At 41.1% G+C, this 26,591-nt stretch overlaps 3 protein-coding genes across 3 annotated transcripts; all 3 read left to right on the top strand.

The window, feature by feature from the left end:
- The first annotated feature begins 1,558 nt into the window (after positions 1–1,558).
- Positions 1,559–7,368, top strand: LOC114548528 (collagen alpha-1(XII) chain-like). Its single transcript, XM_028568513.1, has 5 exons — positions 1,559–1,583; positions 3,783–3,932; positions 4,609–4,728; positions 6,754–6,918; positions 7,205–7,368. The coding sequence occupies exons 1-5, from the start codon at positions 1,559–1,561 to the stop codon at positions 7,366–7,368; spliced, it is 624 nt and encodes a 207-aa protein (XP_028424314.1).
- A 641-nt stretch (positions 7,369–8,009) lies between these two features.
- On the top strand, positions 8,010–14,668 carry LOC114548529 (scavenger receptor cysteine-rich type 1 protein M130-like). Its single transcript, XM_028568514.1, has 9 exons — positions 8,010–8,094; positions 8,490–8,639; positions 10,705–10,824; positions 11,320–11,484; positions 12,176–12,322; positions 12,452–12,769; positions 12,910–13,191; positions 14,510–14,619; positions 14,663–14,668. The coding sequence occupies exons 1-9, from the start codon at positions 8,010–8,012 to the stop codon at positions 14,666–14,668; spliced, it is 1,383 nt and encodes a 460-aa protein (XP_028424315.1).
- A 44-nt stretch (positions 14,669–14,712) lies between these two features.
- On the top strand, positions 14,713–18,987 carry LOC114548729 (scavenger receptor cysteine-rich type 1 protein M130-like). The gene is made up of 5 exons (XM_028568761.1): positions 14,713–14,791; positions 15,179–15,487; positions 15,580–15,864; positions 16,235–16,317; positions 18,833–18,987. Exons 1-5 carry the CDS (start codon positions 14,773–14,775, stop codon positions 18,935–18,937), a joined length of 801 nt encoding a protein of 266 aa, XP_028424562.1. The 5' UTR covers positions 14,713–14,772; the 3' UTR covers positions 18,938–18,987.
- Positions 18,988–26,591: the final 7,604 nt, after the last annotated feature.

Consider the following 26,591-nt stretch of genomic DNA (forward strand, 5'->3'; position numbering starts at 1 on the left):
TTCAGGTGCATTCTGGGCGCGCTGTACTTACATGGAGGTGTGTTCAGGTGCATTCTGGGCATATTGTTATCTTGAGGCAACGGGAAGTGATGACGCCATTGACCAACAAAAACCTCGTCTAAAGTCAATAACGCAGCATTTCATTGTTATTTTAACAGGCTCGTGCACAGCACGCGCACACTATGCTTGTTACACACACAAGGATGCACAGCAGCACACACACACACACACACACACACACACACACACACACACACACACACTGAGATAACACACACTGTCACTCAGAACACACTGAGGGTAAAAACACTAGCATCAAACACCAATACAGAAATTACAACAAATTATAATCTTTACAGTTTGAACAATTTAAGTGACTTGACACTACTCAATAGTTTATTTAAGGAAAAAATATAGATTGTATAGCATACCAATTTTTACATAAGGTAAACAAGAAGGAAGGAACATCAGCAGTTTTCTTCAATAAAGTGTTTTGTCTCTAGTAATTTATGGAATTACTGGGGGAAAAAAACTAAAGGTACATACGTAACATTACCAAAGAATAGTGTGACTAATCCTGCCTCTCTCCAGCATCATGTGGCAAGTTTTCTTCATCACATTGGATGTCTTCATCATCTCTAAATACTAATGAATGTGGTGTTTCTATTGCTTTCACCTCCATTACTTTCTGAAAAACAGTAAGAACACAGTTTTACTATTGTAAAGATATAGTGTTTTTCCACTTTTTTTATAGCTGTGTACATAACCTCAGACATCTTACCTGGACATGTTGGTATCTTTGCTCTCTTACCTGTTTCTCTCAAACGGTACAGTGTATAATTGTTTCCTTCTTATTTGGTGTTTGTATACAAAATCTGTACAAATACCGTATATGTTCACTAACTAGTCTAATAAGACACCTGCTGAGGCTTTCAGCTAAAATCCCAATCAGCAGTGTTTGATAGGCACCAGACTGAGATCTATTCTGTGTTGAATGTGTGGTTAACAGTTCTGACAGCAGTGTGTTAGCATCTGAACAAAGTGCTGTAAATCTACAGTGTTGTGCAGGTTGAGGTTAAAGTCCTGGGTTAAGTGTGTAGAGTTTAGAAAACTGTGTTCAAGCGATGAGAAACCAACTAGAGTTTGGTCCACATGAACTGCTGCTGTGCAGACTGGAGTTAGAGTTTTGCACATGTGACTCCAGTTGTGCCCACTGTCGTTTAGCCATCGAAAAAAACTGTAATGTGCTTGTGATATCTCACATTTAGCCCACTTTGTAGCTCTGCTCCAATCAAAATGCTGCTTTATATTCATGTTTCTTCTTCGATTTTCTCCCCAGGACTCTGGCCTGAAAGACAACTCATCTCAGCCGGTAATTAGAGAACATAGAGATAAATGAAGTGGATGGATGTGTCGACAAAGTGTCTGACTTTGACACCAAGGGCCGCAACCGGGCGCAGCGCGGCACAAATCCTGACGCAAGTGTCTTTGCTATTTTAAGACCGTCCAGCGCCCACATGGTTTAAACAGCAAATGCACCTGCACCCATCTGAGGCCCATGGACATGCTGGTCTTACAGGGAGGTGTGTTCAGGTGCATTCTGGGCGCGCTGTACTTACATGGAGGTGTGTTCAGGTGCATTCTGGGCGTATTGTTATCTTGAGGCAACAGGAAGTGATGGCGCCATTGACCAACAAAAACCTGGTCTAAAGTCAATAACGCAGCATTTCATTGTTATTTTAACAGGCTCGTACACAGCACGCGCACACTATGCTTGTTACACACACAGGGACGCACAGCAGCACACACACACACACACACACACACACACACACACACACACACAGACACACATGCAGAAGATTACTAATAAAAATATTACGGTGCAAATCCTCCATCATAACAGCAATGCTCAGATGTCCAAACGCGCCTGGCTTTTAAAGGGAATGGGAGATGATCTCTGATTGGTTGATTGCATGTTACGCCCAAAACACACCTCTGATTAATGAAGACACTAAGAACAACCCTGTAGAACCATGCGCCCGGCGCACGGACCCTTTTTTCTGTCGACTAGCAAAGGTGGATTTGGACACGCCCTAAACACATCTGCACCAGGCGCTCCCCGCCGTGCGCTCAGATCGTTAATATAGGACCCTTAGTCTTACTTCTACATTTTTAGGGCCCGAGCGCCGACAGCGGCAAAGGCCCTATTGAAACTGAAGGAATTATTGTTTCTTTCTATTATTATTATTTTCCCGTCAAATGAATTGGCTTTTTGAGGGGCTTAGAATTTTCAAAAACTCACCAAATTTGGCGGCCGCATCAAGTCTGGTGAAAATGTACGTATTTTAAGGGTTTCGGGAATAGGCGCACAAAAATGGCTCGCTAGCGCCCCCTAGAAAGTTAAGAAGATTGAGCCCCTGAAGTGCGTTTCACGTAGACTCACGAAACTTGGTACACATATGTAACATGTCAAGATGTGCAATAAACTTCATTAGAACCATACCCTAAACCCAACAGGAAGTCCGCCATTTTGAATTAAATGTTCGAAATTAGTGCGATTTGGGCCATTTCCACATGTCGTACTTTAACGAACTCCTCCTAGAGATTTCATCTGATCAACTTCAAACTCGGTCTGTGCCATCTTAAGACGTTAAAGATGAAAAGTTGTTAAAAGAAAAACTTTTCGTCATAGGGCGTGGCCGTGGCGGGGCGGCCATTTTGTGCGTTTCGCCGCCGAAACAGGAAGTTGGTGTAACTCGAGTGTACGTTGTCCGATTACCTCGAAACCTTTCAGGATTCATAAGAGTCCAACCCTGAGGACAAATAAAGGCCGATATTTACTTAAAGTCATAGCGCCCCCTAGTGGCAACAGGAAGTAGGCCTAAATGTCAAGGTGCTATACTTTAACGAACTCCTCCTAGAGATTTCATCCGATGGACTTCAAACTTGGTCTGTACCATCCCAACACCTTAACGATGAAAATTTATTAAAAGAAAAACTTTTCGTCAGACGGTGTGGGCGTGGCGGCCATTTTGAGTGTTTAGCGATGAACAAAGAAGTTGTTGTAACTTGAGTGTACGTTGTCGTGTCTTCCCGAAATTTCTCACGATTGACAAGGGTCCAGGCCTGAGGACACCTACAGGCCAAAATTTACTTTTGGTCATAGCGCCCCCCGCTGGCAACAGGAAATCTGCCTTATATGACAAACATTATCCGATTTGCATGAAACTCAGAATGTGTGGTCTACATGTGATACTGAGCCGCCCCCTATAATATGGCCACGCCCACTTACTCAGGCCACGCCCCCTTTCATAACAATTCAACCGTTTAAGGTATACCCTTGTGTGAGGTATCATTGAACTCAGCAGAGACTTCTTACTTCATTGGTGATGGTTTGGCCCGCCCCCTATGTTCAAGCCACGCCCCCTTTTATTACTAATGGCCCGATTGATGTAAACACTTGTGTGAGGTATCATTGAACTCAGCAGAGACTTCATTTTTAATTGGTGATGGTTGGACCCGCCCCCTATGCTTTAGCCACGCCCCCTTTCACAGCTAATGAACCGTATGACGTAGAGACTTGTGTGAGGTATCGTTGAACTCGGCGGGGAGTTCCCTTTTCATTGGTGACGGTTTGTGGCGTCTAAGTGCCGCGCAAATGCACGGTCGCAAGGAGCAGCGTCCGCCGGTAACCCCGACGCGCGAGGGTCCGTCCATTGCTGCTCGCAGCTTTAATAGCTTTTGCTTTTTGTATCCCACAATCCTCTGTTTTCCTCCAGATGCTCAGTGTGAAACCCCAGTGAAGCTCGACATTGTGCTGTTGTTGGACGACTCTGGGAGCATAGCATCTTCCACCTTTAAAACCATCCAGAGGTTTCTCTCTGAAATGGTCAGCAAGTTGGACATCGGCCCAGACAGAGTCCAGATTGGTATATTTTATTACTACTTCTATTCATACTACCACTCTTAGTACTACGTTTGTGTTATAGAGCTCAACAGTGACCGGCCACTTTTTTTTTTTAGAAATGTTTTTCCCCCGTTCAATTGTTTCATTGACGATTCAAAAATTGCTGAAATAAAGGGTTTTAAGTCTGCAACCATGACAACCAGCTACGAGATGAATCGTGAATATAAAACATTTGATTCGGCCCAAAAAACATTTAAAAAGGGCAAAAGATACAAGAAAGTGTACCCAAACTATCAGAGACTTAGAGGTACGGTAAACGTTTCCATGGTAACAGTGAGTTGGACCAATTGGAGATCTCGCTATTACGCTTAGGATTGTGGGTAGTGTATTTTTTTCTCCATAAGATCGCAACTAAAACATGTTTTTCGTAATACAAGTTTGATGTCATATGGACCTCTAGCTTCTATAGGAACAGAAACTTTCGTTACACTCTCACAGCTCAGTCAGTCACACACAGACACACACAAACACAGACACAGACACACACACACACACACACAAAAATACACACACACACACACACACACTACACATTATACACACACGCAGCACAAGTCTAAATTAACAGCTTTCACTATATATTACATATAAAGAAGGAATGGATCAATGTTTGACACATTGCTGTGTATATTCTGCAGGTCTGGTTCAGTACAGTGATGACCCAAGCACCAAGTGGCACCTCAAGAAACACAAGACCAAAAGTTCTCTGCTGAAGGCCATAGCCAATCTGAAACAACAAGGAGGAAGCACCAACACCGGTGATTTACATAACAGCTTGTTGTCCAATCCACACCAGATTCACACTGTGAGGGACTGTGAGACCAGAAGCTATTTGTGGATCTAACCCGGAAAATGGGATAGTAGTAGGATGATGCACCGAATCCAGGATTTGGCTTTAGGTTTGGCTTCAGATTCGGCCGAATATTGGGCTTTTTGACTTGGTTCAGTTTCTACGCTAGTCAACGTAATGATGGCGCCGTTGATTACGGGAAGGTGTTTACGTAGGTGGAGCGTTCAATGCAGTAGGCTGTGACAAAGTGAAAAAGGAACTCGTGAGCAGGAAAAGTGTTGTTTGTCAGTACTTTCAGTCAAAAGAAGGCCATTCAAGTCCAGCTTTGCAATGCCGATTTGTCTCGTGGTGGCGAGGACCCTAAAAAATACACAACATGGCCGCTGTTACAACATTTGGTATGAAACATCCGAAAGAATACGAGTTGTGCATGAACGAATCTACAGACAGCAGCCAAAATGCAGCAACTTCAGGTATGGCAAAGGAAGGACAGTCACAGCTAAAAACTTGTGTTAACCAGACAACCATTACCAGCTTTGCTAGCCCTACACTGAACAGTCACCCACTAGCCAAAGCCATTCATGCAGCAATTGTAGTGTTGACGAACTGACCGAAGAACCGGTTAATTAACCCGACTCGTGTCACTGAGCCGGGAGAATCGAGTGCCATACGTCAATGAACTGACTCACTCCTGTTTTTTTCTTTTACTTCATTCGTGCCGTTAGCATTATATATATGTCAATGGTTGGCTGTTGTGTAGCTGGTATTCTTCTGCTACTGTGTGTTGTAATCTAGCTCATTAGCGCCTCCACTGGACTGGAGTGGTGGTGGTGGTAGAATCAATCAGGAAATGAGCTACTAATTCCTAGACCCGAACGAGACCGAATGTAACTGTGCAACCGGCCGGCCGCTCGACTCTAATGTAACCGTGCAACCGGCCGGCCGCTCGACTCTAATGTAACTGTGCAACCTGCCGGCCCTCTCGACTCTAATGTAATCAAGCGGTGTCTTGGTTCTCAGCAAGTTTGGGTTATTAACCAAACCTTGTTTCTGGTGCATCTTAGAGGATTGTGTTCACGGCAATTCACACATTATCGATGGGGAAGTACAGTACATCACATACAAATACACCTCATGTTATCTTGGTAGTTATGTTAAGTTAAATGTTAGAGAAGTGAATGTTGCTACGTTGCTAGGCTAGGCTGTCACAAGGAGACCGCGCACCAGGCTACTGAACGAGACCGTAAGGACCGTAACCGAGGGTAGGCTACTGCATGAGTCTATATTCAAATGGGTGTCTAGGTTCTCGGCAAGTTTGAGTTATCAACCGATAGAAGAAGCCTTTATGTCTCGTGCATCTTAGATGATTGTGTACATACAAATTAATAGATTACATTATTAATGGATATCACATACAAATGCACGTCATGTTATCTTAGTAGTTACGTTAAGTTAAATGTTTGTTACATGATAGGTAGGCTGTCACCAGGAGACCGTGCACCAGACTACTGAAAGAGACCGTAACCGTGCCTAATGCATGAGTCATGTAATCATGGTGTCTAGGTTTTCGGCAAGTTTGAGTTATCAACCGATAGCAGAAGCCTTTATGTCTCGTGCATTTTAGAATTGTGTTCATGGAAATTCATATGCTACATTACCAAGGGGAAAGTATTAGGCCTATATCACATACAAATACACGTAATGTTATCTTGATAGATATGTAAAGTTAAACGCGATCAGAATCTTAACTAGTGGATTTGGTATTCGGCCAAACCACAAAAATCTGGATTCAGTGCATCCCTAGTTTAAGGTTTAACTTTTTAATAAAGAACTACATATTGTCTAACACTTGTGAAAGTTCTCCAATTGTCAGTGACCTAACAGTCTATAAGAAAGTGAAAGTGTTTTTTTAGTTCTGGAATGAGGTGCGCCCAAAATAACTCCCTCAACTTCTCTCTGTGGCTTTTGATGCATCTTTATCACTGTTATACAGGACGTGCTCTGAACTACACCCTTCAAACGAACTTTAAACTCAATGTGGGAATGCGAGCAGACTCCAAAAAGATTGCTGTCCTGATCACTGATGGAGAGTCCCAGGACGACATAATCCTCCCCTCACAGAAACTGAAGGACACCGACATTGAGATCTACGCTATTGGTGATTGATTTTCAGTTTGAATAGCGAGAAAGCAGCCTCAGAAAAGTTTGTAAAGTGAGGATAAGCTCTGAAACTACAATACATTACTGCAAAAGAAATGACACATCAATATGAATTGAACTCAAGATAATCAAATTACTGTTTGTCGTTAATATCAGTTAATGTCATTAAAAGCAAATCAGCAGGTTTAGAGTCAAGTTTATTTTAATAATGAAATAAATGGAACTATTACCTTTTCAAATTGGGATTTAGGTGGTTTCCCACTTTAACACTGTTTTTCTCTTAGCTGTGGAGGATGCCAACAAGATGGAGCTGATGTCCATTGTCTCCGATCCCAAAGAAAGTCACGTATACCCTGTCTGGGACTCGTCATTCCTCCAGTACTTTTTCTGTAGCAGCACTCCTAGCCCTAACCCTAGCTCAGGTAGACAAAGAATCCATCATCATTGAACAATGATACCTCATATTGTCCAATACCTTGGTTTTGACTGAATACCTGCAGAATGAAAGACATTCAAATGAGTTTACTGCTAAGTAGTGAAGTGGAAATTGTAAATGTTATATCTGCTACCACCGGCCCTACAGTATGTACAGTAGTATGCAAGGTACATAGGGCCATGCAAATTAGGCAGGGCTCCTCTTTTGGAGCTGTAATCGGGCCTTAAATGTTTTTCAAATTCAGAATTTTGCCCGAACCTGACAAGTACATTTTGATTGACAGCTTTTTAAAAACCCAAACCTGTTTACAGCCCGACATTATTCAAATGTGCGCACGCACACAGCTCTTTTGCCTCTTGTCAAGAATGAGTGATTTATACATTTTTATTCATGACTAACATAGGCTATAGGCCGCTTGGAAGTTGGAACAAAGAAATAAAATACGTTCTCTGTAACATCATAACATCTCAGCACTCTAAATAGGCCTAAAAGTTTTCCACACTTTGCTTTTTTTGCCGGTGCAACCAAAACGTAATCTCCAGAGGCCAGCCTCCATTTCACCTCCTCAGCATCCATTTTCACAATAATCGAAAATCATCACCTGACTGCTCATTTACCCCGCAACCCGGAGCGCAAGCCCGAGCCTGTGTAAAATGATAGAAATTAAGACCAAACCCGTCGTGTCCCGTCTGGTTGGGACAAAGCTCTTCAGCTCTATCCTCTTCCCGTCATGCCAAAGTGGGTGTCAAACGCTAAGTCAGAGGTCAAACTTGACGATGGAGGCGATGGAGCAGGTTTAACCTTCAGGCAGGGCTAAAGTGGACTGGAATGATCCAGAATGGCATTCAGGGCCCCTTCGTATACTAAAATGTAATAGGCAGTTTCATACATGTGTGTCTTCTAGTTTCTTAGGCAGAAACTGTTATCTTACACAGACACACATGCCAAGGTTGGGGCCTCTATGTCTGTTACACATTAGCATGTCAGTATTGGTATTATGATCATGTTAGCATGTTGACACCACTGTGCCTGAATACAACCTCACAGAACTGTAAGTCTTACTTCTACATTTGGATTTTGTTTATTGTATTATATTATAATATTATATATTGTATTGTGTACTGCTTATTCAGGTGCTCAGTGTAAAACCACAGCCAAGGCCGACATCGTGCTGTTGGTGGACGACTCCTCAAGCATCTCACCTTCCACCTTTAAAACCATCAAGAACTTTCTCGCTGATATTGTCAGCAACTTCGACATCGGCCCAGACAGAGTCCAGATTGGTAATATTTGAATTAGTATTTATACTACCGCTCTAGTACTTTGTTCTTTCTTTATTTCAATTTAAACAAAAAATAACAATTAAATCAAATATACAAAAACAAAAAAACAAGATATATAAAGAATTACAAACAATATGATGAATCCGAATGCCCAAAACGGAGGGGGATGAAGCCGAAGCTTATTATTTTTGCAACCCCTCACTTATTTATTTGTTTATTTTAAAGGGACAATGCACATTAATTGACATTTTTTATTTACATTCAAAATGTTAATGTGCCATAGTTAGCAAAAAGCTAATATTCATCTTTATTCTACTTTGTTTAAGAATGCTTGATTCTGATTGGCTGGGAGGAGGGCATTAACCCGGCAGGTTGCCTGCTGACTGAGCACAGCGTTATCAAATAGTAGATCAATACGCCGCTTGTATTTTTTTTCTATCACAGAAATTTCAAACATGAGGTCCGTTGTAAAAATAAACCTTGTTTAAAAAGGTTTCTAAAATGTGTAATATATCAATTGGAGGGTCAGTCGATACATAGTTTCGCAAGCGAGATACAATGTAGCAACTACATTATTAAACTAACGTTAGTGACCAGATGCACCCTTGTGTGGTTGCTATAGAAACTAATTAACGTTAGCTACAGTTGAGCTAATGTTATTTATAAAATATATTCATGGATCCAGAGATGATTTTATGGAAAGTACCCCATGCCAACCTCTAGGTATGGTGAAGGGCATGTGATGATGTGGGGCTATTTTAATTCCAAAGGCCAAGGGAACTTTATCAGGATGCATAGTATCCTGGATCCATGAAATAACTGGCCTTTAAAAATAAAAATCTGCCTGCCTCTATATGAATTTAACATAGAGGTGTACTGACTTTAGTTGCCAGCGGTTTAGACATTAATGTCTGTGTGTTGAGTTATTTTGAGGCGACAGCACATTTACACTGTTATACAAGCTGTAAATTAATACTTATACATTGTAGCAAAGTGTCATTTCTTCAGTGTTGTCCCATTAAAAGATATAATGAAATATTTACTAAAATGTGAGGGGTGTACTCACTTTTGTGAGATACTGTATATACATACACACGTCACTACATATTACATATTCATAGCAAATGAGGAAACACCTACTTCTTTCTGTTCTTATTTTGATCTTTTTAAAAGTTTAGATTATACCACACTACCTTTCCTTAAACATTCTTTGTTAATTTTACAGAAGTAGATTATTTCTTTATTTGAATACGATTTTACAATAGGATATTATTATTATTTGTGTAATAAGTATCTCAAATCTTTACCCCATAATGTGAAATATTACAGTATTATAATACAGGTTTAGATTAGATTAGATTCAACTTTATTGTCACTGTGCAGAGCACAAATACAAAGACAACTAAATACAGTTTGCATTCAACCAGAAGTGCAAAAAAAAGCAGAAAAGTGCAATGTGATATACAAAGGATAGACAGGACAAGAAATATAGTGCAGTGTAGACAGTAGTATACAGTTGATTTACAGAAGGTGGTTTAGAGTAATATAAATTAAATATAAATATGTGCAGTGTATTAGCAGTTACCTTATAAGAGCAGGTAAGGGTTTTAAAAATGTTAACCAAAGTAAAATATTTCAACCCTAGCAAAAGATTTTAGCAGAAGCAAAAGATTGCCTTTTGTCTATTGTTTATTCTGTTCAGGCTCTGCTTTATTCAGGAAGTGTATTTTTTAGGAGCAGATACAAGTTCATGTATATCTGACTGCTTGAATTAGTTGATGAAAACCACGTGTAACAATATTGAATAACATTGAGGAGGTGACGCATCGGGATGCACCGGGATATCATATCGTTGACAGAATAATCGTAATCGAATTATGAGACCAGTGAAGATTCACACCCTTAATTTCAACCCAAGCAAAAGATTTGAACCCAAGCTAAAGTAAAAGTAAAGCAGCAAAAATACTATTATTCATTTTTCATTCATTAAATAGAATTGCTTTCATTATCAATTTAAAAGAAGGGATGGGTCAAAGTTTAACCCATTGCTGTGTACTTTCTGCAGGTCTGGTTCAGTACAATCATTACCCAAGGACCGGGTGGCACCTGAACACCTACAAGACCAAAGGTTCCCTGCTGAAGGCCATAACCAATCTGGAACAACAAGCAGGAGACACTAAGATAGGTGATTTAACGGCATGTACCAAGACCTCGTTGAAGAGCGGGTCTTGGTACCACATCTTGCAATGGGATCACACCAGCTGTGACACCAAATTGGGTTAGGGCGTTAAGTGGGGGGCCCCTTCACTACTTCATACCACCCTACATCCGGCGGCCTTGCTCGGACACATCTTCAGACTTTAGGAACAATCGGCAAGAAAGTTGTTAGCCCCGTAATGGGAGTCAAATACATTTACTTTGTGAATGTGGGTCCATCAGTTGAGGAAAACTGAAAATGTTACTTATCTGTACTTTGTACAAAAATTAACCTTGGATATGATAATAATTTTTTGATCCTGAGAGGAGAAATTCAGGTGTTGCAGGAGAAATAAGTACAGATAAATACAGAAAATATATAAAAATGTATGAAAAATAAGAATAAGAATGGAAATCAAACTACAAAGTATACAAAAGCAACTAAAATCAAAGTAATAAGGCATTGTTTTGTTTTGTTATACAGGACGTGCTCTGAACTACACCCTTAAAGAGAACTTTAAACCCAATGTGGGAATGCGAGCAGACTCCAAAAACATTGCTGTCTTGATCACTGATGGAGAGTCCAACGACGACACACTCCTACCCTCAATGAAACTGAAGCGAGCTGGCATTGAGATCTACGCTATTGGTGATTGTCTTTCACTTTGAATAGCACGACAGCAGCACAGCCTCAGAAAAGTTTTGTAAAGTTGGGATATGCTCTATAATCCTCTGAAACTACAATACTTTATCACAAAAGATATGTATGTTTTTTTTAATGTTTTAAACAAAACTTCTGGCCATATCTTACACATTGTACCTTTTGTAAAGACAAACTACAGCCATTTTCAAAAGGCATACATAGTATTCCTATGCTTTGAAACAATCCAAAATGATTATTTAACACAAACAACTCCCTCTCAAATTCAAAACTAAAGTGCTAAAACTCAAATCTTTGATGCCATTAGTTAAAAATGTGGAAGTGCTCCATTGTTAATGCATTCAGAAATATGTTAGAGATGATACTGAGAGCACCCAGGGGAATGTTCTGAGTATATGGGAACATTTCCTACAATAGAATGAAGAAAACAAGATTTAGTCTCCCATTCATTGTATTTACAACAATCCGGTGCAAACAAGGCAGTACAAAAACGGTATAAAGTAGCAAAAAATTGCTACACCAGCAATTTTTTGCTACTTTATATTTGATGACTTAGAGACTTAGACTTTGAAATACAGTAACTCATGTTCATACATGTTGATTGAATTTTCCTAGGCAATAAAAATAACATATTGGAATTTAGGTGGTTTCCCCCTTTAACAGGACATTTTTCTCTCAGGTGTGGATCACGTCAACATAGGGCAGCTGGGATCCATTGTCTCTTATACAGCAGAAACTCACATGTACTATGTTCGTGAGTCCTCAAACCTCTGGGACATTTTCAAGAACTTCATCATCAACATCTGTAACAGCATAAATAACTTAGGTAGGGGGGCAGTCCATCATCGTTAAACAATGATGCATGTTCACACCATAATGCTTTATTATGATTTATGATTTCCATAATGATGGTTAAAGGTTTGTGTTAGGGGAGGAATGTGCTGTCTCTCTCCAGACTCTGTCAGGCTGGTGAATGGGACCAGTCTGTGCTCAGGCAGACTGGAGGTGAAGACTAACCAGTCTACCCAGCGCTGGTCTTCAGTGTGTGAAGATGACTTTGACCAGCAGGATGCAGAGGTGGTCTGTAGGGAGCTTGGCTGTGGGGCTCCTTCAGTCCTCCAGGGGGCACTCTATGGAGAAGTTGAGGCTCCAATGAGAACCAAAGTGTTCCAGTGTGGAGGCAACGAGTCTGCTCTCCTGGACTGTAGAAGCTCAGGCTCAGATAGAAACGTCACCTGCGCACCTGGAAAAGCTGTTGGACTCAACTGCTCAGGTAGAAGAGGAGCTGCAACTTTGATTTGGACCATTTCTGTTGTATTGAAACTCAATCTATTCTTTTGCTGATGAGTCTCTTGTTCCTTTGAAAATGAAACTCGATTATCATTTGCTGATGACTTTCTTGTTTCTGTTCAGAACCTGTCAGGTTGGTGGGAGGATTCAGTCGCTGTACTGGAACAGTGGAGGTGAAACGAGGAGACTGGAGACCAGTGGATGTCTCTGATTGGACCCTGAAGGAAGCAGCGGTAGTCTGTGAAGAGCTGGAATGTGGCTCTCCTGTTTCAGCAGGAATAAGAAATGAGTCCTTATCCAAATCTGCATGGAAGATCAGTCCTAACTGTATTCACTCTGGGTATACCCTGAGAGAGTGTGTAACATCAGGTTCCTCTTCCTCCATCATGAAGATCACCTGCTTAGGTAAGACCATCACTGACATCTGATCTTTCCAGTTTCTCAGTATAAAGTTAATTGGACATGTTCTCAGTTAGTCTTCTTATTTGGTAGGAAATGCTGAGACTCAGAGGTTTGCTCAGCAACATGACAGATGGGGATATGTTTGTATCTAAATCATTGTTAAGAACTTGCACACAGTACTAATGTTGAAGCTGCTTCTGTATCAGACACCCTTAATACAGTGTGTTGCCTCACATTGTCTGAATGTAGAATATGTACTGCGTTGATATTTGGAATCTAGGCTCTGACCTGACACCAGGCTCAGCACATTAGGGAGTGACCATAATATCCCAACCAAATGACATTAGATAGAGTCTGATGCAGGAATGTACTATGTACTATGTTCGCGTCGGCAGGATAAACTGCAATTTGGCCATTCCCCCGGAGGGCAACTTGCCACGAGTAGGATAACCTGTATTATAGGCATCTTCAGTGTGTGGAACTGAGGCTCCTGCTGCTGTTTGGCAATTCCCCCGAGCTACAAGGGGAATATACTAGCTAATGAAATGGCACCTGATATTGAAGGGAATTCGTCCGAAATAAGGCCCTAAGGTCTGTCAAATCTGACTCCAATTTATTAATTCCTGTGCCTTCTTTCATCGGACTTAAGTTTAACAGAACACAAGGATCAATCTGAGATGAAGAGTTCAGTTAAGCCAAGTTTACTGAGCCCAGCATAAAACTTTCAACACAGCTGTGGGTTCACAAAACAGAGACTAAGTTTCCCTAGTGAAAGACATCAAGTCGAAGCTCGGTCCACCAAAGTCTCTGTCTGAATGAGCTTCGATCTGAGATTCCCCTGTATTGTTATCCTCCCCTCACAGGGCGATGTCTTCTAGTTTCTAGACAGAAACTGTTATCTTTCACAAACACACACACACACCAAAGTCGGGGCCTCTGTGTGGTGCAACTTTCTCTTCTATTCTTCTATTCTCTTAACTTTAACTGTCTAACTTTTTCTGCTTATCTTTCTGGTACACAATGCATTATTATGCCATAAAAGGCTTAAACTACAGTTAAAGGCTTAAGCTTAACCTCCTACTGTGTGTGTCAGAGACATTTCTCTGAACCGGTTCCTCAATGACTGCACACAGCTCTTCTATGAGCACAAAATACAACTTTAACTGCCAATATTCTACAATATGCAGCAAGTAATAAAATATCCTGCTCACTTGGAAAAGCTGTTGGACTCACCTGCTCAGGTAGAAGGCTACAGCTACAGTTTTCTGTTCTAATGAAAATCGCTTTATCATTTGCTGACGACTCGATTGATTCTTTTCAGAGCCTGTCAGGTTGGTGGGAGGATCGAGCCACTGTGCAGGAACACTGGAGGCAAAACGAGGAGACTGGAGACCAGTGGATGTCTCTGATTGGACCCTGAAGGAAGCAGCGGTAGTCTGTGGAGCGCTGGACTGTGGCTCTGCTGTTTCAACAGAAATAAGAAATGAGTCTTTTTCTAAATCTGCATGGAAGATCAGTCCTAACTGTATTCAGTCTGGATCTGCCCTGAGAGAGTGTGCAACATCAGGTTCCTCCTCCTCCATCATGGAGATCACCTGCTTAGGTAAGACCATCTAGGACATCATCTATGACAGTGAACCCTCCAGTTATTTCATATAAATTGACTCTGACATGTTTTCAGTCTCCTTATTTGGTAGGAAATGCCGAGACTCTCAGGTCTGCTCAGCACCCTGACAGATGTGGATATGTTTGTATCTAAATCAATGTTGTTGATCATCAGAACTTGCAGACTGTACTAATGTTAAAGCTGCTGCTATATCAGACTTCCTGATTGATAAGCTTTGAAATAATTCATGTAAATCTGCCTGGTATCTAATGAGATGTATATGTAGTCTACTGTCACAAATCAAGTTTACTTGTAGTTTATTTTCTCTCACTCTCTCTGTCTCTCTGTCTCTCTCTCTCTCTCTTTCTCTCTCTGCCTCTCCAGACTCTGTCAGGCTGGTGAATGGGACCAGTCTGTGCTCAGGCAGACTGGAGGTGAAGACTAACCAGTCCACCCAGCGCTGGTCCTCAGTGTGTAAAGATGACTTTGACCAGCAGGATGCAGAGGTGGTCTGTAGGGAGCTTGGCTGTGGGCCTCCTTCAGTCCTCCAGGGGGTGCTCTATGGAGAAGTGGAGGCTCCAATGAGGACCAAAGAGTTCCAGTGTGGAGGCAACGAGTCTGCTCTCCTAGACTGTAGAAGCTCAGATAGAAACAACTGCTCATCTGGAAAAGCTGTTGGACTCACCTGCTCAGGTAGAAGAGGAGCTGCAGCTTTGATTTGGTTCATTTCTGTTCTAATGAAACTCCCTTTATTATTTTGCTGATGACCCTCTTGTTTCTGTTAGATCTTGTCAGGTTGGTGGGAGGATGGAGTCGCTGTACTGGAACACTGGAGGTGAAACAGGGAGACTGGAGATCAGTGGATGGCTCTGACCAGACCCCGAAGGAATCAGCATCTGTTTACTGTAGAAAGCTGAGCTGTAGCTCTGCTCTTTCAGTAGGAAGGATAGAGGACTCCAACAGATCTGCATGGAAGATCAACTCCGACTGTGTTCAGTCTGGATCTGCTCTGAGGGAGTGTGTAACACCATCGTCTTCGTCTTCCTCCGTCCTGGAGCTCACCTGTTTACGTAAGTCTAGTCTATATCAACATCAGGCTATTCTTCCTCCATTGTGGAGCTCACCTATTCACCTACATAAGTCCATCAGTGACATCATTTATAACATGGATCTTCCAGTGTCTTCCTTTCTTCTGGTGTGAACTGTAAAGTTATCCAGGACAATGGCACCCTGAAGGGTGGAGAAGTAGGATTTTTCCTGTTGTGGTTCAATGTGAAGATGTTGATTGGGAACACTACCAAACAGGGACATTCAGGAAAATGACGAAAGTCGACTTTAGTTAACCTCATTTGTGATTTTTAGAGGGATTTAACGTCACTGAAGTTTATGGTTAATGGGAGCTGTTGAGCTGATGTAATCTATTGCAATGCGTTTCATCAGATCCAGCAGCTGTTATCATAAGACTGGTCGTCCTGCCGCTGACTCTGCTTTTGATCACCATTGTCATCTATATCATCATGAAGGTAACGTACTAACCCATTCTAACTTACAACTAGGGATGCACTGAATCCAGATTTTTGGGCTTCGGCCAAATACCGAATACACTGGTTAAGATTCTGCCGAATCTGAAACTGAATACCGAATCCTCCTGCCATCCTCAGTCCATTAACACAGTAAACACATTAATGAAGTCCTTCCTTTGCTGTACCTGAAGTTGCTGCATTTTGGCTACTGTCTGTAGATTCCTTCATGCACAACTTATATTCTTTCGGATGTTTCATAGGCAAATGTTTTAACAGCGGCGATGTGTACTGTTTAGGGTCCTCGCCACCATGAGACCAATCAGCATTGAACAAATTGAACATGTAATGGACTGAATGGGCTTCTTTTGACTGAAAGTACTGCCAAACAACACTTTTTCTGCTCACCAGTTCCATTTCCACTTTCTCACAGCCTACTGCATTGAATGCTCCACCTACGTAAACACTTTCCCGTAATCAGCGGCGCCGTCATTACGTCGACCATTGTAGCATGCGTAGTTCAAGTGGAGGGTATGTTTCGGTGGAAAAAAATTCTAAGGTTCAGCAGAAACTGAACCTTGTCAAAAAGCCCAATTTTCGGCCGAATCCGAAGCCGAATCCTGGAGTTATCAAATACTGACGCTTGGTCAGTGAATCTCAGCGTCAGATACCGACGCACAAGGCACCCTTTAGTGTCTGCTTGGGACGCACCAGGCAGAGCAGCAACTCGACTGCGACACTGTAAGATTTAAAAAAAACTAAGGAGGCAGGTTGGGTTTTGGATGACGCCACTATAAACCTAAATATAGGTCGTAAATGCTGCTTGAATGAACAACTTATGTATGTTTGTAAGGAGGCACGTTGGGGGGTGGATGGGTCAAACAAACACAGGACTCTTCACACCAGGGTCCATCTCCTGTTTGAAAAGAAAAATGTTTTTTTAACTTTATGGAACAAAAGTATCTACGTCAAATGGGAACCTTAGGAAGTGAAGTAGCGTCTAATTTGAACCCAAACCACCAGCTTTTTATGAACTTAATTAAGTAGTTTTTGTGCCTAAACCTAACCAAACTGCAACCGTTTCACAAAGTTACATTCTCTGGTTTAGATAAGAGGACAGAAAACACTCCTGTGGGTCATATCAGAGGATAAGAATAAACTACATGTATCTTTGTATGGTTTGGAAAAATGGCTGATTCCATCAAAGAACAAAAAAGGGCGAGTTTGAGAAGGAGTAGGCAGAAGCATAATGCTTATATTATTATAATAGAAACAAACAGATACTTACAGTATATACTGAATACAAAAATGCCATACAACAACATACAGATAGATAGATAGACTTTATTGTCCGTAGACACGGAAATTTGTTTTGCAATACAAGCTCCAACAATTACGGCACAACAATTTGAAAACAAAAAGCTAAAAACATATAGGCATAAAAAAATAAAATAAACATTAATAGATACATATTTAATGTGAGGGGGGCCCTGCCCTGCAAGAGTGGTCTTGAATAGCCATAAATATATAGATGAAACTGGGGGGGAACTAGGGCTGGGCGATATGGAGTAAATCAGATATCACAATATTCTTGACCAAATACCTCAATATCAATATTGTGGCGATATTCTAGGGTTGAAAATTGGTGCTTTAACAAAATATCTTCACATTTAGATTTTAGATAAATAATCATCAGTAATGTGGCCATAATGTCTAAGTGGGGAAAAGGCAAATAATAGAACAGCTAGTACAGTCTGGTAAGTTCAGAAAAGTACATCACTTTACTGTAATGCAGCTTTTAAAACTAGTAAAAGACAATACTTATGTCATATCACGATATTACAATATTTAAAATCTAAGACGATATCTAGTCTCATATGACGATAACAATATAATATCAATATATTGCCCAGCCCTAGGGGGAACTATCACTTATTTGCCCTCCTGTGTTGATTCAGCAGATATATTGACAGAGGAACAAATGAGTATTTATATTTGCAGGGCAGGGGTTGGTACTCCCCATGCAACACATGGGAAGAGTCCAGGGAGATGTTGTCAGCCAGTCTGACGGTGTGCAGTACGTGGCTTTCAGTGAACGCGTTCTCCACTGAGTGGCCCACCAATTTGGAACAGATTCCCAGGAGCTGTCGAATCCTGGCCTTCAGTTGAGCTGAAGGCTCCATACTGCAGGATGCTTTGAATTGTTAACACAAAGAAAAGATAGAGGATTTTGCTGCTTGCTCTGAATGACCTGAGTCTCTTTAAAAAGTAGATTCTCTGCTGTACTTAGCCACAACAATATCTATTCATTTTTGTTACTTACACGTACATTTTTAACCACAACCACTACCTTTCCCCAACCCTACTCGACAAGGGGTCCCGACAGTATTTGACAAGTTGGGTGTGAAAATGTGTTGATTAGGAAAATGGCTGAAACAATGCTCTCAGCTTGTGTTGTTGAACTTAAGAAAATGAGTGATGCAGTAACTCATATCTGTGTGCTGCCATGTCTCTCCAGGCTACCAGGGGGAAGAAATTGGACCCGCAGGAGAACATTGAGCTGGATAATTATAACCTCAGTGTTAGAAGAGATGAAGAGGAAGGAGCCCAGGCAGCAGAGTAGGACCTCCAAAGAGCTCATCTTACATACAGATGGATTTCTCAGCTGCCTCACAACTGCATATCAACTCAGTCAATGATTTTAAATTGTTTCACAGATGTTCTCTTTAAACTAATACTGATATGACAACAGGAAGAGAAAACTCAAGAAGAAAATCGTATTTGGTTTTATGTCTCCTTTCAGTCTCAAGTGATAATCCAACCAGTTTTTTGCAGCCCAGTATCAGTAATGTAAAAATGTCCATATTTAACAATTCTGCACCTCCAGATTTACGTCCAGTGCCAATGCCAGAAGTAGTGTAACCGTTTTGGTAGCAAGCCGGAAAGAAGGGCATGGAAGTCGAAATGGTGGATGGATGGATGGATGTAGTGCGTCAGACTTTTATACAGGAGGACTGGAGTTTCAGTTCTTTCATAAAGTGTATTTCTTTTTTCTTCACTGCTTTGTTAATGTACTTGAGTGTTTGAGCAGAGCACAGTGTTATTCAGCTAAAATATTTGAATGCCATTTTTGTTATTTGTTCTTCAAGTATTGACTCAATAAATCAAATACAAGACAACATGACACCTGATAGTTGCACCTGATTTCAAACCCATCATGAGTCCATCTTCCATTAGAGAGTCCAGACAGAAAGACTCAGGAGACAAAGTGAAGACGTCAGATCCTCCTAATGCTCAGCTTCTTATTTATTGTCACCGTACAGCAGATAAAGATTCACATTAGAGTTTCAAACCTCCACCAAACATCAACTGGCTGTCCTGAACTACAAAGACTTTTCATCTTATAACCTTTTTCCTCTTTTAGAATTGTGTTAGCAGTTCATGCAGTGATTAACACCCGATCAGACTATATATGTGTTTCCATTTAAAGATTATCGGCCCTACTTTCCTGCTGCAGCTGCCCAACTGGAGACACAACTGACTGTAGCTGAAAGCTACACTGTGTAAGAATTTCTCCCATATAGCGGTGAAATTGTATATGACAACCAACTGAATATTACTTTCTAGCCCCTTCCATTCCGATCGCGTTTTAACTCCTACGCTGGCCGTATTATTCCAAGAAGTACAACTTTGTCAGTGATTAACTTTGGTCTTATTGCTTTGCCTGTCGCGTTTTAATTCTCTTTTTTGCTTCCCTGGCAACTGTTGTGGTTATGGACATTTCTGTTGCTGTTTTGTATATGTATTGTTATTGGGTATTTTTCTGTTCTCCTGTTTTCACTGTGTATTATTTTGTTGATTGTGTGTATTTCTGTTCTGTGGTGTATCCTGTGCGTTGTGTATATTTATGTTCCCTGTTGTGTATATTTCTGTTTCCTGTTTTATTTTGATAGTCTGTTTTCTGTCTTGTCGTGTCTAGTTTTGGTTCCTGTGTTTTCCCGCCTGTGTGATTGTCTAATGTGCTCCACCTGTTCCCCAGCCCTGGTGTCCCCTGTCCCGTGTTTGCTTTTTACCTCATTTATTTAGCCTCTCTGTTTCTTTTCTTTTGTCAGATCGTTTTGTGTTCATGCCCTGTCAGTTTGTATGTGTCTGCGTCAGTTTCCATGTTTTCTGTTTCTTCCTGCCTGGTTTTTTGGATACCCTTGGTTTTCTTCCTTGTATTGGTTTTTGCCTGCAGCTCACAGGACTCCCTAGGTTTGTTTTCGTATTTTGAGAAAGTAAATCTACATGTTCAACCCTTCTCCTGCCTGCCTGCCTCTCCCTGCTTTTAGGTCCTTTAATCCCCGTACCATAACTGCGACTCCGTTACATGTCCTCGGGAATAGGCATGATCCTCCATCTTCAACAGGGTGTCCAATCTGCCTGAGTAATCTCCCCTCCCTGGCATTCGTCACGATGTAAAAAAAATGCAAAAGGCGGAGGTATGTCCCTCTTTGGCTAATGTATTTTAAAGATGGAGGCGCAACATGGCGGCCGCCATTCGAGCGACTCGCTTGTATGTATTCTGAATGATTCTGAATGGCAGATTCTACGCTTACGAGAATACTTTGATTAGTTGGTGGAAGTAATTACACATGAATGAGCACATATTTGTGAAAGAACAAAGGGGTTTTTGCTAAGAATCAACTCAAAACATTACACAATGGAGCTTTAAACCTCCACAGACGATAATAAGATTTACAAACATCAGTTGGTTTTTCTTGTGCTGGTGCCCAGTTTCAGGGAAATAAAACCTTATGTGAGCATTCATGTCCCATTAATGCATGTTACTAACTGAGCTTCTTCCCCGGAGTCTTCAAGTTTCTTTTATTTGTTTTTTAATGTCCGCATGATTTGGCCCCAAAGTATTTGTCCAATTTGATTGTACCCTATACCCCCTCTCGTTTGCTCCGGTCGGTGGACCAGGCACTACTGGTCATCCCTAAGACCAAACCTAAATCCAGGGGTGATCGTGCGTTTGCGGTGGCAGCTCCGAGACTCTGGAATGAACTGCCTTTGCACATCAGATTGACCGAGTCTCTTGCCATTTTTAAATCTCGTCTTAAAACTCATTTATTTTCTTTGGCTTTTAATTCAGTTTGAGGGATGATTTTTCAGGTTGTTTTTCTTTATTGAATTTTTTGTATTGCTATTTTATTGTTCTATTGTGCCACTACTATATGTTATTGCTTATTTTAGATTGTGTTCAGCACTTTGGTCAACCATGTTGTTTTTAAAGTGCTTTATAAATAAAGGTGGATTGGATTGGATTGGAAGCCCTTGTGCTTTCTTGCCTCGCAGATTTCCTTGGATTGTGGTGGCACCTCAGGGCTCAACAATAAGGGTTGCCCGATGGTCCAGGACAAGTAAAACACCACGTCTGGCAAGTAGATATAACAACCCAAAAACAGAAGTAACATTGTTTACCTAATAGGGTCCAAATGCTCGTCACAGGAGAGGTTCCCTTTTGATAGACAATTGTGATCCCTTCTCTTTCATTTTGTACCCTTAAATTAGTCAAAAGGTATAGTTCTTGCCTCTTAAAAAACAATACTGTACCCTTATGAGAACATACAGAAAGTGTACCAGTAAGAAATGTGCTTGACTTCTATATCCATTTTTTGTTTGACGATAAAGGAGATGAGAGTAGACCCAGCTGTTCTTGTCCTCGTTTGCTCAGCACTGTTAAATTGTGCGTACGGGACGCAGGAGGTTTCTACCTGGAAGTTACTATGAACAAACACTGGGATTGGATCTATATAAAGTATTATGTTGTGGTTGCACACTTTACTCTTTACTTATAGGTTTTTCTGTGGCTAAACCAACTTTAAAGGTCCAATGTGTAGGAACTTCTCCCATCTAGCGTTGCGATCATATATCGCAATCAACTCTCTCGCACCACGCAGTTCACAGTACGTGTTACAGCTACGATCGCCTTCACGCTTCAAAAAGCACTACAAAGATGTCTCTTGCTCTTTTAAATCTCCTTTTTATTTTTCTGGGTGAAGAAGAAGACTCCTGTTCCTGAAATTTGGATTTTGAATATGTGTGGTCGTCCATGTTTCCTTCTTCAAACTTGCCAGGACCAGGAAGCTACGATACTCATTAGCAGCACCTGTGAGTGTATCATGTGACAGCGAAAACGTGAAAGGCGGAGCAGTATGTCCCTTACCGGCTAACGTATTCCAACATGGAGCATCTACCCCAGTTCATGCGAATGCAAATGTAAAATTTTGTGAAAAGTTTGTGAACGGGAAACACAGATTTTAATAATAAACAAAACACGTTACACACTGGACCTTTTAGACAACACAAGTAGAAAATGAATGTAGTAAAATTATCCAGAAACAATGGAGACACTGCTTCTTCAAATTTGTGTTAGTTTCTTTATTTGGGGAAGATTAGGGATCATGAAACATCACAATTCATCAAAGCAGTTTCCGGTTATGATATGAAATCCTTCCAGAATACCCACAATTCTCTCTGCTCATCTCAGATTAGTATTGATTCAGTTTCACACGTTCGTTTCCAGGTCAATTAGAGAATGCACAATAACTCTATACAAAGATATTTATTCTTTTTCCTGGTATAAAAATAAGTTCTAAGTGCTTCACGCACTTTAATACTGTCTCTGCTTCGGCGTGTTCACAGCTCGGATGTCAGCGCGTCGTTATTCTCTCCAGAAACACTGGAGGAAGAAACAACGTCAAGTCGGGCTGAAGCATCGGTCGTCTTTTAACTCTGCGATCGTTATTATCGAGGAAAAAAGTCAATGTTTCCTCTACAGCCCAACTCATCATTCACTTTACTTTAAAATACAAAGTTAAAAAAAATTCAGTTTTTTCTTGCCGTCTGTAAACAGAAGATGGTTTTAGTGATTTACATTTTTATTTTTATTGGCTCAGATCATGAAGACACAAGGATGTTAAAGCTCTTTTTTTTTTTTTTTTTTTTCTAATTGGGAGCTTAAGTTGGCTGCCTTTAACTGAATGTTTCAGTTGTCTCATTGGGAGCGTGCTTATGTTCCCACAGCCCTATGATTCTTTTTCACTGAAGATTAGGCCCTATGTTCCCACATTTCTATGATTTGTTTTTCAAAATAAGGCCCTATTTTCCCATATTTCCTTTTTCATAAATTTGTATCAGATTTTAGCCCCCTAACCCTAAATAATGTTGTGGGAGGATAGGGCGTAAACTGAAGGGAAATGTAGGAACACAAGACCTAATTTTGAAAATGTCCTAGAAATGTGGGAACATAAGGCCTAATTTTAACAAAAATCTTAGAAATTTGGGAACATAGGGCTGACCCCATGAAGACACACGGATGTTAAAGCTCCGTCCTTTTCTTTGAATTGGGAGCTTAAGTTGGCTGTCTTTAACCGGAAGTTTCAGTTGTCTCATTCACTGGTTCTCAAACTGAGACAAAAGTTTTCATATTTTGTGAAAAACGTTATATTTTACGAATATTTTAAGTAAAGTTAAGATGGTGTTTTTGGGCTCTCCATCTCCACAAAAGATTTGCGAACCACTGGTCTAATCCAATCAATAATTTATTACCCCTTTTTAAGTACAATCTCTTGCCACGCGCAGATGTTGAAAGTGATATTTCAAAACTTTAGCGTAGGACGGAAAAGACCATAAAGCCATAAACGTAATCTTGGGGGTTTAATGTTTGGATTGAAAACATCCGGAGACGAGGTGAGTTTTAGGATTGTAGCTGGCTGATCTTTATTTTAACCTTTTTTTTTTTTTAACATCATTTTTACTTTACTTTCAAATCAAAAAAAAACAAACACTTGTTTTTTTCTTGCAGACTGTAAACTGAAGACTAATAAACTAAAACTTTGACCAACATTGACCAAAAAAAGAACCCCAAAAGCTATAAATCTTGGGGGTTTGATGTTCTTGTTTGCCGACAGATTTAAAAAACGGAGACGAGGTGAGATTTAGGGTCGCAGCTGGCTGATGTTTTAGGTAGAAGTGGAACAAATAACGTGCGCTGTGAACATGACAATACTGAAACGTTTAAAGGAAACATCAACCGAAAGCTAAAGACCTAAATCTGTTTCTGTTCCTGTTCTGAGGTTTGCGTTCAGGTTTGTTTATATTAAGCTGATGAAATGTCATCACTGTTGCAGAAAAGCAGTACTACAGGTCGTAATAAAGTTTCCAAAAAGCTGACAAAAGGGCTTTATGCGAACATAAAGCGCCTCAAATATGACTGCAGAAAATCTGAAAACATTTACTCAAAGCATCGGTCCCTAAACTTAAAGTTGCAGTAGGTAAGCCTTATAAAACTAACTTTCTGTCAAATTTGCTGAAACTGACCCTATGTTCGAGTAGAACTACATGAAGTCATTTAAAAAATAAAATCTGGCTCCTCTGGCACCACCTACAGATTGTAGTGCAATTTGTCTGGGGGGTGCGTGTTAATCACTGCTCATACTCACGCATTCATTCTCCCTTGTGGGGGGAGGGGCTTAGGAGACCGTTTTGGGCTTTAGCGGAAAGGGGGGAGGGACTGAGAAGTTGTTGCTGTTCAAATTTTTGGGCTAAGTCCTGGATCTTCACAATCCTACCTACAGCACCTTTAATGATGGTGATGAACGAGCAAAGCTCAAGACACAAAGTTCAGATGTATGCAAACTAAAAGCTACATTTTCACAGTTTGTAGAACTACAAAGCCCAGAATGCCTCAGTGACTTAAACAGGGTTTGCATTTTAAAAATCCCTTTCTGTCCAAACTTCAGTTGTATCTTCAAATAATCAGTAGAACCACTGAAACGGTCAAAAGTAGACAAAAGTGCAAAACTACATTTTGCAATTGAAAGACATTCAAAAGAACTACAAATCCTAGTTATCTTAGAGATAACAACACAGGGTTACAACACAAAGGATGAAATAACTAATTCTATTGAGCCCGTTCATTTTTAAAAGATATTGTAAACCTACTACTACAGACAAATTAAAATCAACTAAAAAAAAGTTAACTGATCAAAACATGAATTCAATCCTACAGCCAATCACAGGCTGTCTGCCAACTACTTAATAAATCACTAAATAATCACAGATATGTACGTACGCATAATTCAGAGACTGATTATATGAAAGAAGAAAAAAAATGTGATAGGTAAGGAATTTGTTTCAGGGCGACCGACGAGTCCGAAACGTTTTCCAGCAGCGGGTTTTCAAAACGTGTCTGTGACGAGACCAAAGTCGACCGTGGGTTTGTCTTCCAGTATAACAAACGGCAGCATAAAGGTGCATTCACACTTCTGTTTTTGTAGGAATAACTGCCTCATTTCGTGTCCTGATGAAACTGACCAACCCGTTCTCACTCCGTACTTGTAAAATACAGACGTTTGGACAGTGGTATGTAAGGCCGAAATTCCGTGTAGGGAGGTTGGTTGGGGTAGTTGATGGGTCCCGTTATTCCCGCGTGTCACAGAAACGTAAGCCCACCCACGACCCTGGCTGTAGATAGGTGGGCCAACGCATTTTTTGTCTCAGTGCAAGAAATTAGGTTGTTTTGTTGTCTTTTGTTGGCTCACTTTTACTCACAACATGCTAACCGGCAACATAGGATTCCATTCACTACGCTAAGCTAAATAGCAGCGGCGCTGCTGGTGTTGCACCGGACTAAAACGATGCATGCACAAAAAATGCGTTGGCCCACCTATCTACAGCTAGGGGAGACCTCACCTATCTACAGCTAGAGGAGACCCCACCTATCTACAGCTAGAGGAGACCCCACCTATCTACAGCTAGAGGAGACCCCACCTATCTACAGCTAGGGGAGACCTCACCTATCTACAGCTAGAGGAGAACCCACCTATCTACAGCTAGGGGAGACCCCACCTATCTACAGCTAGAGGAGACCCCACCTATCTACAGCCAGGGGAGACCCCACCTATCTACAGCTAGAGGAGACCCCACCTATCTACAGCTAGAGGAGACCCCACCTATCTACAGCTAGGGGAGACCCCACCTATCTACAGCTAGAGGAGACCCCACCTATCTACAGCTAGAGGAGACCCCACCTATCTACAGCTAGAGGAGACCCCACCTATCTACAGCTAGAGGAGACCCCACCTATCTACAGCTAGAGGAGACCCCACCTATCTACAGCTAGAGGAGACCCCACCTATCTACAGCTAGGGGAGACCCCACCTATCTACAGCTAGAGGAGACCGTGATAAGCGCTATTTCAACCAACGGTGGTGTATCCCTTAACATAA

The sequence above is a fragment of the Perca flavescens genome, chromosome 21, assembly GCF_004354835.1.
Source record: "Perca flavescens isolate YP-PL-M2 chromosome 21, PFLA_1.0, whole genome shotgun sequence".
Taxonomy (NCBI): domain Eukaryota; kingdom Metazoa; phylum Chordata; class Actinopteri; order Perciformes; family Percidae; genus Perca; species Perca flavescens.

What these genes read in the sequence shown, in the direction of transcription:
- LOC114548528 (XM_028568513.1), top strand. Translation starts at nt 1,559, where the DNA reads ATGGACATGCTGGTCTTACAGGGAG. An exon ending in CCCAGACAGAGTCCAGATTG is followed by an intron (nt 3,933 to 4,608) that starts GTATATTTTATT and finishes TATATTCTGCAG; the next exon opens with GTCTGGTTCAGTACAGTGAT. An exon ending in AGGAGGAAGCACCAACACCG is followed by an intron (nt 4,729 to 6,753) that starts GTGATTTACATA and finishes ACTGTTATACAG; the next exon opens with GACGTGCTCTGAACTACACC.
- LOC114548529 (XM_028568514.1), top strand. Translation starts at nt 8,010, where the DNA reads ATGATAGAAATTAAGACCAAACCCGTCGTGTCCCGTCTGGTTGGGACA. An exon ending in CATTGAGATCTACGCTATTG is followed by an intron (nt 11,485 to 12,175) that starts GTGATTGTCTTT and finishes TTTTTCTCTCAG; the next exon opens with GTGTGGATCACGTCAACATA. An exon ending in CATGAAGATCACCTGCTTAG is followed by an intron (nt 13,192 to 14,509) that starts GTAAGACCATCA and finishes GATTCTTTTCAG; the next exon opens with AGCCTGTCAGGTTGGTGGGA.
- LOC114548729 (XM_028568761.1), top strand. An exon ending in TGTTGGACTCACCTGCTCAG is followed by an intron (nt 15,488 to 15,579) that starts GTAGAAGAGGAG and finishes TGTTTCTGTTAG; the next exon opens with ATCTTGTCAGGTTGGTGGGA. An exon ending in TCATCTATATCATCATGAAG is followed by an intron (nt 16,318 to 18,832) that starts GTAACGTACTAA and finishes ATGTCTCTCCAG; the next exon opens with GCTACCAGGGGGAAGAAATT.